Source organism: Echeneis naucrates, chromosome 23 (genome assembly GCF_900963305.1).
Source record: "Echeneis naucrates chromosome 23, fEcheNa1.1, whole genome shotgun sequence".
In the NCBI taxonomy this organism is placed as follows: Eukaryota; Metazoa; Chordata; class Actinopteri; order Carangiformes; family Echeneidae; genus Echeneis; species Echeneis naucrates.
This window is the reverse complement of record NC_042533.1, coordinates 12112481-12127977: the sequence shown is the minus strand read 5'-3', so window position 1 is coordinate 12127977 and position 15497 is coordinate 12112481. Positions and strand designations below refer to the sequence as shown.

Below are 15497 nucleotides of genomic sequence, written 5' to 3'. Positions count from 1 at the left end.
AACACTCCTGTCCCACAGTGCTCTAATGTGAAGTGGGCTTGTGACGATGAAAACGGTGGTGAAAAGAATCTTTTTTAGGACTGGTGCATTTGTTTGTTTTGCGGTGAACCTGTGAACTCAGAGTTACTGGAACAGTTATCTCTCTAACCATCAGACCTGCAGTTTTTAGACTGACCAAGAGACGTATGTGGATTCATTGTGGTATGTAAAGATGGATTACATATACACAAAGCCACAGTGGGAAGCTGACATTGTTTCAATTAAACCCACCGGGGGCTGAGTCAAAACCAATCTTTTCCATTTCCTGTAACTTGATTGTTATTGCACTTACATATTTCCACTAAAATGAAGATGTTAACATTTGCAGCTCTGTGATCTGTCATCAAGCTCAATGCTAACATGGACATGTTAAGATCCTCACAATCGGAACCAGATATAAAACAATCCAACAGGGTGTGGACAACAGAGGTGGACGAACCAGCTGACAGTATTGTTCCTTTATCCCTGTTGTCAGTGAGTCTAAATACTCTACTACGGTCTTGTTGGCGGTGTGTGGTGAATGCACACATTCACACATTCATTCAGTGGTGAGTCTAGTATCATCTTAGCACTTAGTAGCGTGTTCAGTTTGTCCACAATACCACCTCATACACAACTGAGCGGTATACAGAGCAGAGGCGCCTTTGATACAGGGGAGACCTTTGTCTCTCGTTGTTCTATGTTCGGTCTAGAAACGTGTACTTTGGAGGATCTGACACCTGAATCAAGGCACAGTGACAATGTCAACCTCTACCCCAGTGATTCCAAACTTTTTCCATCCCATAGCCCACATCTAATAATTAATATGCATTACTTTATTTCAATGTTAATGATTGCACCTTCCGGAGTGTACTGAAAGCAAGTGAAGGTTCATTTTTGTTGACAGGGGAGACATTTTTTTAGGTAATAGGAAAGCATGATTTAAACACAAATTATTACCCTAACTCTAACCCATTTTCATGTAGTAATGTAACTTGCAGTTTTGGGTTGGGATTAATAGCAACAACAAGACAGAGACAAAGTGATGTTTTGAAAGTGTGATGTTTGAAACTGAAGGGTTTCAGTGACCTTAACTGACGCCAAGCCTTAGCATGAGCAGGAAACAAGGTCATCCTTTAGAGAAGTAAGTGCTCTTACCTCTGGCCAAGCTCTTATTTGACAAAAGTGCTGATTTGACCATGACAGATTTACACAGCACATTTTCAAGCCATTTTACTGCTTTATGTTTTCCAGCCATGCTGTGTCCCAGTGCTGTATAGGTTTCAGTGTTGAACTCTTACCTCTCACAGGCCTGGGACAGTTAACAATCTGTCGAGGGCTTCAGGCTGGAGTTGTGTGTAGCTGCTGGGGGGTTTGGATTACTGAGACAGGCTGTTTGGGATTTAGAGTGCCTCTCGACCTGCCCACACCAAAACACATTTTTCCTTTTGCAGTTTTTTTTTTCCCCTCAACAAGTGGAGCCACTTTCCTCCTCCACTTGTCTTCCTCATGCCTGCCTATTTGTTTTTCATCCCCCTACATCTGTCCTGTGCGGTCCCTTCATTAACATTCATTACAGTCACTGAGGAGGAGCTGGAAGTTAACATCTCCCAGCTGTTGGGACTTTAAAGTTTTGGGTCTCTTGCTGTCTCATTCTCTATAATTTTGGAAGCCATGAATCTTTAGCATGACTGACCTACATACTAGACAGGCAATGCCCCCCGTCACCCTGGACCACCACCATTACAGAGCTCGAAAGGCAGGGCCTGCAGGCTCACCACCTAAAAATTATTGGTATGTGTTTCAAGGTATTGCAAAACATGTCATCACTCTGTGCGATCAGTTTAATTTACAGGCCACCAGTTTGAACAAGCACTTTACATGTGTTCAAACATTAAAATTCAGCTCCTCAAAGAGGTCTGGGCTTCTCCCAGTCGAGCACAACCACTACGTAAACATTACGGAGCTGAATTCCTTTTTTTGAACCATGAGAATAAGCTCTTTCTTTTTTGTGCCGCTAAGAGGAAGTATATGAGACAACCAATCGTCCCGCCTGCTCTATTTGTATCCACTTTGGTAAACCTGACGTTACGATAACACTGCAGACGTTACAGAGCAGCCACATATGTTTTTACATGAAGACAGCATTTTTAATGTGTTCATCCTTTTTTTTTTTTTTTTTTTTTTTAACTCCTCCTGGTCCTAAACTAGACCAATGCCTGTTAAACTGTCTATAACAGAGTTTTGGCCACTTTCACACACTGTCCAACAATAGCAAGGTGGAAACAAAGCACCCCCCCCAAAGCTAATACTTCTTAAACATTGGCATCTGTTGGGCGTTGTCCTGGGCCTATCTAATGAATAGGACTCAGTCTCCTTTGATCACCGTTTTTGGTCTTCTCCAGATTCTGAGGAAACTATGTGGCTCTTTAGCTGCTAAAAATGTCCCCCAAAGTCAAAGGCTGAATGCCAAAGTTGTCACTCAGCTTCTTCTCTGTTATCAGCCATTTGCTCTCAACAAACCTAAAGATAATAAAAGGTCACATAAATGTCCCCAAAATAATTTGTCACCTAAAAGAAGTCATATGACCCATTACAAAAATATGAATTATGATTATTTTAACTTTTGCTTGTATTTGTAGTGCCACAAATGGTCAAAGTGCCAAGACTGTCCCCCAAAGAAACTCAGCACCAGCCCCGAAAACGATATGGATTTACCTCATTAACAAACTTCAGGCCGTAATTCATTTCCCGTTCCATTTGTTTTTTTTTTTTGTTTGTTTTTTTGTTCTTTTTAAACACAATTTCTCTGTACTTGAACCACAAAGTAATAACTATAAATGCCAAATTATTTCATTCTCTCTTTATTTTTTCCCCCCATTTAATTTTCTACCGCTTATCCCACGGGGTCGTGAGGTTGCTGGAGACCATCCCAGCTAACATTCCAGGCGAGGGCGGGGTACACCCTGGACAGGTCGCCAGTCTATCACAAACTTGACATATAGAGTCGTGCAGAGATACACAACCATTCGCGCTAACACTCAGACCTACAGGGCAATCTGGGGAAACCAGAGTACCCGGAGGAAACCCAAGCAGGCACAGGGAGAACATGCAAACTCCCAGGCTGGGAACCGAACCCACGACTTAATGTCACAGTATCAGTCTCCTTAATGTAATGTAATGGCAGTTTTAAAGAAAAACCCTTCACACTCTGCGGTCGCTTTTCATCTGAATGGACGTTTCCAATGCGGGTCAATTTACTCTACAAAATTAAGTCAATGACCTCATTCAGCACACAGACTACTTATGTTCATGTACCTGCTGCTTTAACGTTATGTAGATTAGAACAAATGGCATCATGGCATCGTCCAACACAACAGAGAGCATGCTTGTTTGATGTTAACATATTCTCCCACATGATCCAACTTCATATTCATTCTATGAATGGATAAAGTTCATTTGATCACAGTTGATTGAGCGAGCTTATCTTCCCGATAAAGAAACCGCTACAGCAACAAGCACTACAACTCTCGTGATGTACTTTATTATGTTAACCTTTTAAATGAGCTATGAGTAAATATACGGATACTTTCTGCATCAGTTTCCGTTCCTTCCATAAAAGATTTTATACCTCTTATGTTTAGGATGTTGGCATGTGGGCTCCCTGCACTTTCTTTTGACACAACCTTCCGCTAATGGTTTAGAGCAAACGAAGGATCTTAGAGTACACAAAAATGTGAAAACTTTGCCAAAGCAGAGCTAAATTGAGCAATCGGACGCTCATATCATTCAGAGTGCAAACAGATAGACAGCTTCTTGGCTAAACGTCTGAGGTGTCAGCCTGAGAGAGAGGAGGAGAGTGAGACAGGGTGACACAGAAGCAGAAAAGGAGGGATTGTTGGTGGTGACGGTGATGCTCTCGGAGTCTTTGCCTCAGTACTGTGTGCTGCTATTGTGCATCAGTCATTGCTGGAGGCCAAGGCTGTCAGGACAGAGCACCGTTTCCCCAGAAACTTCAGCCTCTCTAATGGAATGCCCAGGAGGAAATTCAACCCCAAGGCAGAAAGCGATGGATGGATGAACACCCTCCTCTTCCACTTTGATATGCTCACCGGCCTGTGAATTCAGAGAGACTGCCAAATCTGATGAGTCTGTCCTGCGTTGTGGCACAGATTTGGCTTGGTTTTGGATAAGTTCACGAACCTGACGTAAATGTATGAAGGTTCATGGCGACAGAGGGCTTCATAAAGGTTCCTAAACACTCACTGAACTGTACATTAGCAGCTTTAAAAGATCATTTTAAATGTCTAAAAACTACTACTATATGTTTTATATGTTGTTGAGTTGTGTACCAATATCATCTCCAATGTTTAGCTTGGGTGGATTAATCATTGGACGTCTGATGTAAGACAAAAAAGTGAAATGTTCCTCTGAGATGTCCTGTGCCCAATAATTTCAACGCAAAAGTGCTTTATTTTAGTCTGTTTGTAGAGAAACTTCCTGAATAACTGAAACGGAAGGCATCTGGTGACAACAGAGAACAACTCCCACAATTCCACTTGATTTGATGTTGTCATGTTGTCTTATTGTTTCATTTGGGAGAACCTTCGTAACCCAAGTCTTGGACTGTGTTTAACTTTCTCATAGTGTGATGGTTTAATATATCTGGTAAATACATATAAAATGAGCCAATGTAATAAACAGAGATAATCAGACAGCCACATACACACAGCAGAACGGTCATTCTGTTCACATGTTTTAATTTCAGGCTCCGGCTGCAGCTGACACCTTTCCTGTCAGTGCTGACTAAATTCTGCTTGTCACTTGCCACTTCGATCATTTGTGTTGCACTTTTGTAGAAGTCTTGCGTGAATCCACATTTTACTGGTCCTGTGTCTTAACTGTTTCCCAACAATCATCTGACATTTCTGCATGAATTGTAAGAGCACTCTCTTAAAACTAACAAGCTGACTCAGAATCTGTTAGAGCGTGAGAAAGAGAGAAAGAGAAAAAGAAAGAGCAAGCTTATCAACCAATCTGTCATGAATTAATGCTAAAATGGGGCAACAATGATCTGGAGAAAAATCTGCGGCATATTAAACAAACAGTAGAGGAAGATTTAACAAAGCCATGTAAAAACAGGCCAAGGAAGATGGAGGGACACTGGCGATCACCACTGTGCTTTAAATCAGTGAGTTGAGCGCAACATAATGAATCGTTTCCAGTAAAATCAGTCAGAACACATGGCGTCTTCTCAATACACCTTCATGTGACCATCAGATCAACTGTGAACACGCTGAAGCGTTTTGGTTTTGTTTTTTTTTTTGTTTCTCCTGAGCTGTTTGTACATCTCAGGGAAAATAGAGGATTTTTAACACTTGGACCAAAGCTCTACGGTTTCTTTTAGTGCTGAGAGGGAAGGAAGAGGTGTTGGTGGACGACTGAATCACTTGTTCCTCTAGATAAAGCTGCTTTCTTGTCGGCTGTGGCCCAAATTAAACTGGTGACTGCAGATGGGATAAAATCAATGCTGATTTATGGACATGCATGAAAAACACAATCCATCTGTTTGAGGAGCGACTCCCTGGAAGGCTCACTGGCCACATGGTGGCTTAAAAAAAATAAGATTACATCTGGAGTTCACTTCAGGGCCATGAGATAAAGCAGCATATACTTTGTCTGCTAATGTCCCTGGATCAACAAGGACTCACGAGAAGGTCTCACTTTGCCCTTAAAGCTAATGCCATAACACAAACATGGTGCCAAACCAGCAACAAACATTTTGTCTTTTTCCTTTCAAGGGTTGATCTTTTCTGAGGGAGCGGAGCATTAACTGCTCAGCTACCTGCACCTTTCGAGTCCTACACTCTGACTAGACATCAGAGGAAGGTCTCAGATCATGCTTGAGATTTTCAAAATGATCTCCAGGCAAACACTGGGACGTTTATGAGAGTTTGCCGTCTTATCTGTAAGAGCAGCAGCAGCAGCAGCTCAAATATAATATGGCAGATAGGCAGGAACAGGAGTTATCTGATTGAGAGGCTTCTTTTACACTGCTGGAAAGAGACATTAAAATGGTTTTCTCATCATTCTCATCAAAATAAATAAATAAATTACACTGACAACCTAAAGGTCATTCTACTCTCTCTCTGCCAGGCTTTAGAAGCATATAGCACGAGTGATATAACTGACATTAAGTCTTTTCTTTTTTACAATCTAAGGACTGACAAAGGACTTTAAACCATATTTTTGAAGAATTTGAAGAGAGGTAGCACAGTACATGATGCACTTGAACACAATTTTGAATTGTTTCTTCCTTAAAAAAGGAGCTAGCTTTGCCACTGTATGTGCTGGGATAATGTTGAATATGTCCCCATTGAGGACTATCAAAGTTGCGCAGATCATATTTGATTTGTCAGCAGGCTTATATGCATTTATTTGTAATGAAGATTTGCAGTAGTGAACCTATGAGAGTGCAAGTCATTCTGAACATACAAATATGTCTAACACATGCATTCGGATTAGTGAGTCATTGAAATGTTTCGAAGCTGCTGTCACTGCTACACTTGACCGTGTTACTGAATTAACCAAACAACCAACTTCCTCTTCCTGGTGCACACGCCTATTTTATCTTTGACTTGTTCCCATGTCTCTTTTGTTTCTCATTTCCACCTGCAGCTTCCCTGTGGGGAGTCTTGTCTCACAGTTTGTAATCCTATGATCAGCTGTGGTGAATAGCAATGAAACCCTGGATGGGATGTTGTTGTCGGTGCCAGTGCTAATTACTACTTTTAAGCTGCAGCTGCCACTTTCCTAACTGAAATTTGATGTTCACCTGTGGAAAACCTGGAGGATGACATCCCAGTCCCAGTCCCAGTCTGAGGCTCATGAAACCAGAGTCTGACCTTGAGGGAGATTTTACTCCAGTGTGAAGATTTATATTACAGTAAAGAACATCAGCCTGGGGAAGGAGATTCATATCTGCTTATATCATTGTGGAGTGGAGTTCTAAGGGTGTTTGTGAATGACTGAGAAGATATGCTACTGATTACTTAACATCTGTGAGCCCCAACACTTTGGAGGCTGTCAGACATCCCCATCTGCTGGTCAGAGCCCTTCACATCTACACAGAAATAGCAGCACAGGAGGAGAGCTGAAAAGTGTCTCTCTGTGAAGCTTTAACTGAACTACAGCACCACTCTGTGGACGGAAATGGAAAGGTTTGACTTACAAGGTATATCCTGGGAATGGGGAGGGGGGCACAAACCCATATAACCTGGACAACATAAGCCACCTTTCACTGAGATCACATTTTTCCTGTGAAGACAAAACACAGGAAGGCCTCAAATGGCTCTGGGCCTGATTTTAACAATGCCCTCTGTTATGGCATCGGTCCTCCTTGTCAGCGGCCAGACTGTTGACTGCTGCCGGGAAGAAAGTTAGCATCTCATCTGTACTTGCCCCACTGCACAGGCTATTAGTCAGGGACCAGATCCAGTTCAAGGTTCTTTCATTTGTTTGTTCACTTTCTGGCACCTGAATACATGTATGAGCTCCTCTGCCCCTGAAGCCATCCCCAGATCTCTCAGATCCTCAGACCAGCTGCTCCTGGCAGGCTTTGGATTTATGAAAAGGAAAGGGGATCAGCGTTTGGCCCACAAGTTCCCTCCCTTTTGTTGTCTTAAGGTTTAAAATTTTCCCTTTTTTCCGTTGTATTGTAATTTCAAACCACTTGTGACTATGAGTTAGTTAAGACGTCACATTGTAGCTCTTATGTTTCATGTTTTTTGTTGCTTTTATTGTACAGCAAGTAAAACCAGACTTTTGGGGCCTTTTCCACAGGTGAACATCAAATTTCAGTTAGAAAAGTGGCAGCTGCAATTTCCCTTTAGATCATTCCCTAAAAACAAAAAGCAACCAACCACTTGTAAAAAAGCCTCCGTTATTCTCTCTTCAACTGGATTTGTTGTGGTGAATAACAACTCCTGCAGTTCTCTCAAGAGTGAAGATGCTCCCCTGTGGACTCACGACAGACACAGCACGATGTAAAGAGGACCAGGACTGTTGGGGATTTCAGCCAGCTGGCTTACAGAAAAGTGTGGCTATTCAGTAATCTGAGAGCAATTTTTCTGCTTTTGACATGGCTGTCAGCGGGGTGCTTTAGTTTGGTGATTACTGTAGACCCCTGCCCAATCTCCCCACAGAGCCTCAAACACAAATACATCGGCACATAATGATCTGAGCTAATTCCACAGATAACTTCAAGGGGTTGGAACCGACTAATGACAGCTTCACCGAGTTCGATTTAGCAGCAAATGTCGGTCAACACAATAACATGAAATTGAAAGATGGTTTATTGCTTCAGAAAGACCAACACGATAAACTGGCTGCTGCGTGTCTCGACTGCAACTGGAAATCAATTCAGATGCAGCAAAAAGCAGCGGCTATCGCTCAGGTTATGCGCTGGGGGCACAAGATGAGCTCATTGCTTCTCATTAAAGCTCATTTATTTTTCTGTCATCCAAAGCAAAAGGACCCTCCGCTTGTTACCATGACAATTTTGGATTGCAACACAAAGCACCAAGCTATAGGCCTGGAAAGCCAAGGACGTCTGCAATAAAGAACAAGATGTCTCACTCTTTTCAAAAGTGAACCTTGAGATTTTCTTTTTTAAATGACTGAAGTTGAAAAAAAAAAAAAAAAGAAAAAAGAAAAAAGTTAAGCTACACCAGAAGTATCAAAGTCAAACGTCAACGCTCTTTTTTTTTTTTTTTTTTCTTTCCTCCCACGCTACAAACAAGCGTGGTTTAAAGGCCTATTTGAAAAATTGGGTAACACACAGATGGTTAGCACAACTCATCCTGGAGACCGGAAATCAGCTAAAGTGGCTCCATCCAGCGATCAGGAGGAGTAACATGCTGTAACTACAGCATGTCTTCATAGGGTTTCTTAATAAAGTTCACCCTTCTGTTTAGGTGAATGCATCCTCTCGACATAACTCTCTGTGAAATCTTCAATTGTCATATTTAATGCTTTTGATTCTGTGTAAAGTAAACTACCCCTCCATTCAGTACTGATACACTTGTCACAGGACCAATATAGGTCCAATATAGAGACATAAAATCACGCACACTCACACTCCGGTCTACAGGGAATTTAGACACATCATTTTTCCAAACCTGCATGTCTTTGGACTGTGGAAGGCGGCAAACCTGGGGAGAAACCACGCACACGGAAACGCCACACACAAAAAGGCCCCAGATTGAACCCGGAACCTTCTTGGAGTCAGGCAACAGTTGCTGCTATCTAGCTGTTTGCAATGCATGTAGTGATAGTGGTTCTCAAAGTGATGGGTTCTTGAGGTCTAAGAAAATTAGGAATCATTTATTTCCACTTTAATTTAATTTCCATATCAGTATAAGTAAAACTCTTTGGCCATAGCTTTCAAACTCTTTCTGGTGTCACCTGGTGCCAGTTTAGAGTCCTGGATGTGGAAAAGGTGGCAAACCACTCCACTAAGCGAACAACTAACTGCCTGCTGACGCTACAATTAAACAACTGTTTTAATTGCCTAAAACACAAGATACTGCAAGTGTATATATAGATACTATGAAGTGTTCAACACTACATTACAAGGCTGTAATTTCTTTGCTAAAAACCATTATCTACAGAAATCCTGGAGATAAAGTTTATAAAATAAGCACTCAGTTATTCTGTTTAAACATTTGTACCAAAGGTGGAGCTGTCACCTTTTATTTTTCCAGATAATAGTCATCTTCACAGAGCAGAACTGTAGAGACATTGGTTCCGCTCAGTAAAGATGAGTGAGTTATGGTGCTCACTGGTTTTTGTGATCCAACGTGGAAATTTACAAGGGAGCTAAACTTTCAATGAAATGGAACAAATCTGGCAGAGAGACAGTCAGATGATAAATAACTCACACTTCAGTTCTTCATGTGCTGAAGAACGGGGAACTGGCTTTAAGTCTTTAGAAAAACACTTACGTTACTTCCTCTCCTGACTGGAGCAGGGAGTTCAGAAAAACACACAGCTCCTCTGATTGTACACCCACACGCTAACAGTGTAAAAGCCACTCACCAGTCTGTGTGCTGATCATCAATCACCAGCAGGATCTTGGGCTTGCGTATGACAGGCTTCGCTGGCTGACTGCTTCCTGCGGCGTTGCCTTCAGCTGATGCTGCTGCTGCTTTAGCGTGGGCAGCAGCGGCGACGCTTTGGGCCATCTGGGCGCTCTTCACCACGCTGGAGAAGGAGCTGAGGAAACTCCCTGAGCCAGAAGCTGGGCCCCCAGAGGCTGAGCCCAGGCTGGAGCCGGAGCCCTGGGTCTGGATGGGGACGCTCGCTGGGCTCCTTCTCTCAGTGGCAGGGGAGGCGGGAGAGGAAGTGGACGAACCCGTAGGTGCAGGCCTCTGCAGATCCATCATGTAGCCGTTGGGTAGGTTGGCCACAAAGCTGCTATCTGAGAGGCGACGGCGAAGGTAGTTCATGGTGATGGGCTGGTGGGTCTGTCAGGCCAGAGGAGGTGAGGGGGAAGAATGGCTGAAATCCTGCACAGGAGACAAGAGAGGGGAGAATGGGCTCGTTCAAGATCATTTTACATCTGATGATGAAATAAAAAAAAACATAATACTAACGCTGCACTAATACATATTTTGATATGGAAAAGGGTAACGTGTAAGTGTCAGCCACAGAAAATTATCCTTCAGTTCTACACATCCTCTAAATGACGACCGGTTGTGATTATGCTGCTTTACAAATTAGTAACAGCACAAATGACAACATTAGAGAACTTCTATATTTTAAGGATAAGGACAGTTTTTCATTCCATGTTCCATGAGAAAGAGTCCAGGTGATGACTGGGAAACACTGTGTTTGTGCATATTACTCTTTTGAAAAAAAAAAAAAGAAAAAGACCAGATTTTGGTGGTTCAGTCACTCTCTGCACAACATAACAATGCGCCAACTGTGCACTGGAGTGAACATCTTATGTTGGCAGAATGGGAACTATGCCTCTCTGAAACAGACAGACACATGAGTCACAGTGTTGGCTGCATTGTGTGACATAGTAGAAAAGAATAAAGATAGAGCAGAATGAAATCAACTCATTATCAGCAGAATACCAGTTTGAGTGGCTCATGGTTGGATTTTGTGACACAAACGAATTGTCAGAAATGTAATGCTTTCCCGTGAAGGGAAAGTGAGGCCTGGAGAACACTGAGCTGCAACTTGCTCAACAAAAGCCGGCAGAAACACTGTCATTCATGTTGAATGGCTGTGCTGCGGTGGTAATTATGCCAGCCATGAATCTGCGAAATCTGTGTTTTGCATTAGATTAGGTTAGCCAGGCAGGGGGAGACAGAAACTGCTGGAAAATAATTCAGTGACACAGTAGTGATGATGCAAAGTTAGAAGAGTAAGTCGCAGTGCATTTCTTTGCAAAGCAGACAGAGCCCATTGGGGAAACGGCACTATTACAGAGCACGGCACAAAGGAGACATTCAAACAGATTAGCTATCAAATTGCAATGAAGCAAACAAGCTAGTGGAGGAGAGAAGAAACCCTTAAACCTGATTAAAAGTAGGCCGCTCTAAAAGTAAATGGAGCTCGAATGAGATGAAAGTGCATTTCTTATTCAGGCGGATGTGTACCGTGTTTGTGGGGGTGTTTTTGTAGTCAAAGGGGAAGGATGGTCTAATGAGCCTGCAGCAGGAGGAAAAGGATGTGGGACGAATGTTTCATCTTGACGACTTAATGTAGATCATGACAATCATTAGCAGGATGTCTGAAGTGCATGAAGAGATAGCTGAATCGTTTGTTAACAGAGCTGGCCTGAGGTTGAGCTCCACAGAGGCTGTGTAGAACCCTGACCAGTCGTGCTACTGTTCATAGCTCTAGCTTTGTCCAATGTCCAAAATTCCCAAAAAGGCGAAACTCCTTCCTCTTATCCTCCTGCAGAGAGAAGTCATACATCTGTTCTTACATTACATCACATTGCAGTAAAGCATTTAACCCAGGGTTAGGAAGAATACAAGGATTATTACAGCTTTAAAATGAGTCACACGACTCTTTAATTCCTTTTCACATTCGTGAAATGTGCTATTTTTTTGGCTAACGGATAGAGAACTGTACTTTTAGTGTGCAATTGACCTGAAATACTTTCAGCTGTGGAATAATGTGAGTATCCAGTCACCATCAGCAGTAGTACCTGTCAAAGGGTGTGATTCACACAAGCGTCAGTCAATTATGATGTTACCCATTAGCATGTTTTGTTTTTTTTTTTTGTTTTTTTTTTACTATAAAGCATAGCTGGAGGTGAAGGTATAGCTGGGGAGGAGTAAGGGGTTAAGCCTGCTCTCTGCTCTCTATATTTATGTTCTGTTTAAAAATTAACATAATGTTGTATTGAAGAAAAGACACTAAAGAATGAGATGATAAACTGAGCTAATAAATCAAGTGAGAAGTAAGCTCAGTTTCCCGGAGACTTCATCCTGATTTATTTCTAGAACCAATGGAGTCGTCTCCTGATGGTCAATAGATAGTATGCACATCCAGAGCCACCATCCACTCTTCCATTCAGTCTATGGGCTCACAAGAGATGATGATTTCCGACTAAAGTTTAGGAAAATCAGTGTTTTGCCCTAAGCAATTCAGAAAAGCAGATGCTTGCTGTCATGAGGGATGACAACAAAACAGGAAACACAATCTTCCCTCCAGCTGAACAGCTTCTCCTCATCAACTGAAGTGGCTTCCCCTTGGATTTGATGCTCATGCATTGACCACTACAAAAAAAAGCTCTTAGGGCTTAAGTGACATTAGAGGAAATTGCTGGGAAACGGAAAATTAAAACAAACATTCACATGGCCAATGACTGCTAGCTCAGCCATCTTAGTAACAACTTGTTCAATTTGGAGCTGTTCACTGAACTGCTGAAAGTCACTACCCTTACACCACTTCCATCCTCCCCACTTCGCAACACCCTATAAGCTGCTTCCCCTCTGTGCCTGAGCACAGCTGAAGCTATTAAATCCTGAACATCGCTGCCTCTCAGTCCTCTCTGCGGCACATCCACACAAGGACCCCTCGCTCTGTTACAGCCAACCCAGTGGCAAACATCAAGACATGGAGGAACATCAACATGGAGGAAACATGAACAGCAACAGGTTGAAAAGACTTCAATAATTATTCAGTCTCTCTGGTTCACTATAAAAAGACAACAGAAAAAAACCAGATGTGGTAGCTATGTCAAATTGTATTAATGTTCAATATTTCCAGACTGCACCCCACCCAGACAGTAACCTATAATTGAAAGCTGCTAAGTGGTACAGAGGAAATATTAGAGAAGTCCTTAAACTGTAGCATTAGACAGGACTCAGCACTAATCACAGGCTTTGCTCAATAATGAGGGGGGAGATTTAGATAATATCACTCCACACTTCAGGACCCCTGCTGATGTGCAGTGTGTGCATTTCTATATTTGAACATTTTGTGATTGATGTAGGCAGAAGCTCTTTCCCACTTCTCACTCTGTTAAATCCATCAGATGCTCTGATTGACTGCTCTCTCTTCTTTGACATCTTTACATATTCAAGTGACATATTAATATCTGATATGTATTTCCAAAATAAAGCACATGCTAATTTTCTTACTAAACCCAAACTCAATGTGAGGCGCTCAAGCTGTTCAAATGCCATCCTCTTGTAATATTAAAAAAAAAAAAAAAAAAAGGAAGAACAAGACTATCTCCTTGCACATGCTTTCACAGTAACCAACACTATTTCCAGCCTTCAATGGCTTATTGTCATCTTGATCCAATCACAACCTGACAGTGCCCTTCAGCCAATCCCTTGTGAGCTGTCAAACCCGCTGTAGTCAGCCTGTGATCCTCACCACATCAATCATGGTCACCGCCAGACCACCTCCAATCAAAACAAACAAACCAAAGTTTTCCTCTCATCCATCAGCATCACCACCACAAGTGTCTAAACTCTGGGAGAGAGTTCCTGTAAAAGGAAGGACTTTTAAACCAATGAGCTACTTCTGTAATGATCCACTTCCTGTGTAAGCAGCACCAGAAGTTTGTTCCTTCAAATCACAATAGATGTCTTTACTTTTACAATGTAATGTCTCTTCTGTTCCTCTTATTAGTCTCGTCTGACGTAAATATGGTGAATGTGTATTTACTATTGGTGATAAGCTGGGATGGGCAGGGTAGGGCAGTGTCGATTGCTTTGGGCTGTGGAGGATGGCTGCATATGAACCCAAGCAGCAGAATAATGTGGAGGAGTATCAGACAGAGGAGAGGACAGAAAGCCAAAGTCTAACAACCACATGCATCATTTCGTATGTGGATCAAAGAGTCCATTTATCCGTTAGCCGATTAACAAGTAGCAACATTTTTTTTTATTATCATCATTAGCAAATTTAAGAGGCTCCTCCAAGAATCCTCTTAACACCCCACACAAAAGGCGCCTGATGAACTGTAACCAGCTTCAAGGGTCAGCATGCGTCCCCTTGGTGAGCAGTGTGGCACCACAAACTGTCAAACGTGGCTTTTATTATTTATGCGGGTCAGAGCCCAGGGGCCCAGGGGGTAGAACCAGCAAGAGCGGAGGGTGACTGGACTCAAGTCAAAGTGAAGAGAAAGAGAATTGGTGAGAGGTGGGAGGTTGTATTTATCCTGCCCTGAAGCATTCTAGGGGATTAAATGTGTGGGACCCGCTGTCAGATGGATGATGTTAACACTTTCTATACTGGAGTTGTGTGGTGAATATTGCTGTCATCATGGTTGCCCCTGTATGTTCAGTTTGCCCAACATTTCCATGTCAACTGGAATAACACCAATACAAACATTCATTCTCCTCAGAGAATGAGTTCTATGGATTTTGGTGCATTGTTACTGAGCGTCATCAATATTTTATACCCTACTGGGATCTCAACAAAAGCCTTTTTCCCCCCTCCAACACTGCCGGCAGCTTCATCCTGAGACAGACACCAAAGACACCAGAGACCAATGAGACCAAGAATAGCAAAGACCGACGGATTACGTCCAAGATATTTTTAACTTTTTTTTTAATTGAGGCAGCCAGAAAAATCAACAAGCAATGTCTTTACATTGCACATAAAGTGGCAGACCATAATGATTACAGCCTGCCACTTAATCAATGCATAATTTCCCACGTTCCACATTGATTATATAATTAATGTCAACACTCCTGATTTGTTCTTAAGATGACTGGATGTTTCTTTTTAGATTCCTCAGTCTCATGTGAGCTTCCTCTTTCACTGCAGCATAAACACTACTGTTGCATATTTAACTCTGCACTCCATGACTTAGCTCTGCTAATGAGATTATTTCTGCCTTTTAGCAATGCTTGTAAAAGTAAAAACACTCTCTGGTTGGTTTATCACTGACAGTAAGATTATTTTTCTGAATATAGCTACGAGTTGAATTATTTGAT

At 42.2% G+C, this 15497-nt stretch overlaps 1 protein-coding gene across 1 annotated transcript in view; it reads right to left on the bottom strand.

Moving 5' to 3' along the window:
* The window catches only part of syn3 (synapsin III), an 89881-nt gene that overhangs the window by 70648 nt on the left and 3736 nt on the right, over positions 1 to 15497 (bottom strand). Inside the window, exon 2 of the mRNA XM_029494881.1 lies at positions 10117 to 10586. Coding sequence (XP_029350741.1) covers positions 10117 to 10526 — 410 coding nt within the window. The 5' untranslated portion in view covers positions 10527 to 10586. The remainder of the gene's footprint in view (positions 1 to 10116; positions 10587 to 15497) is intronic.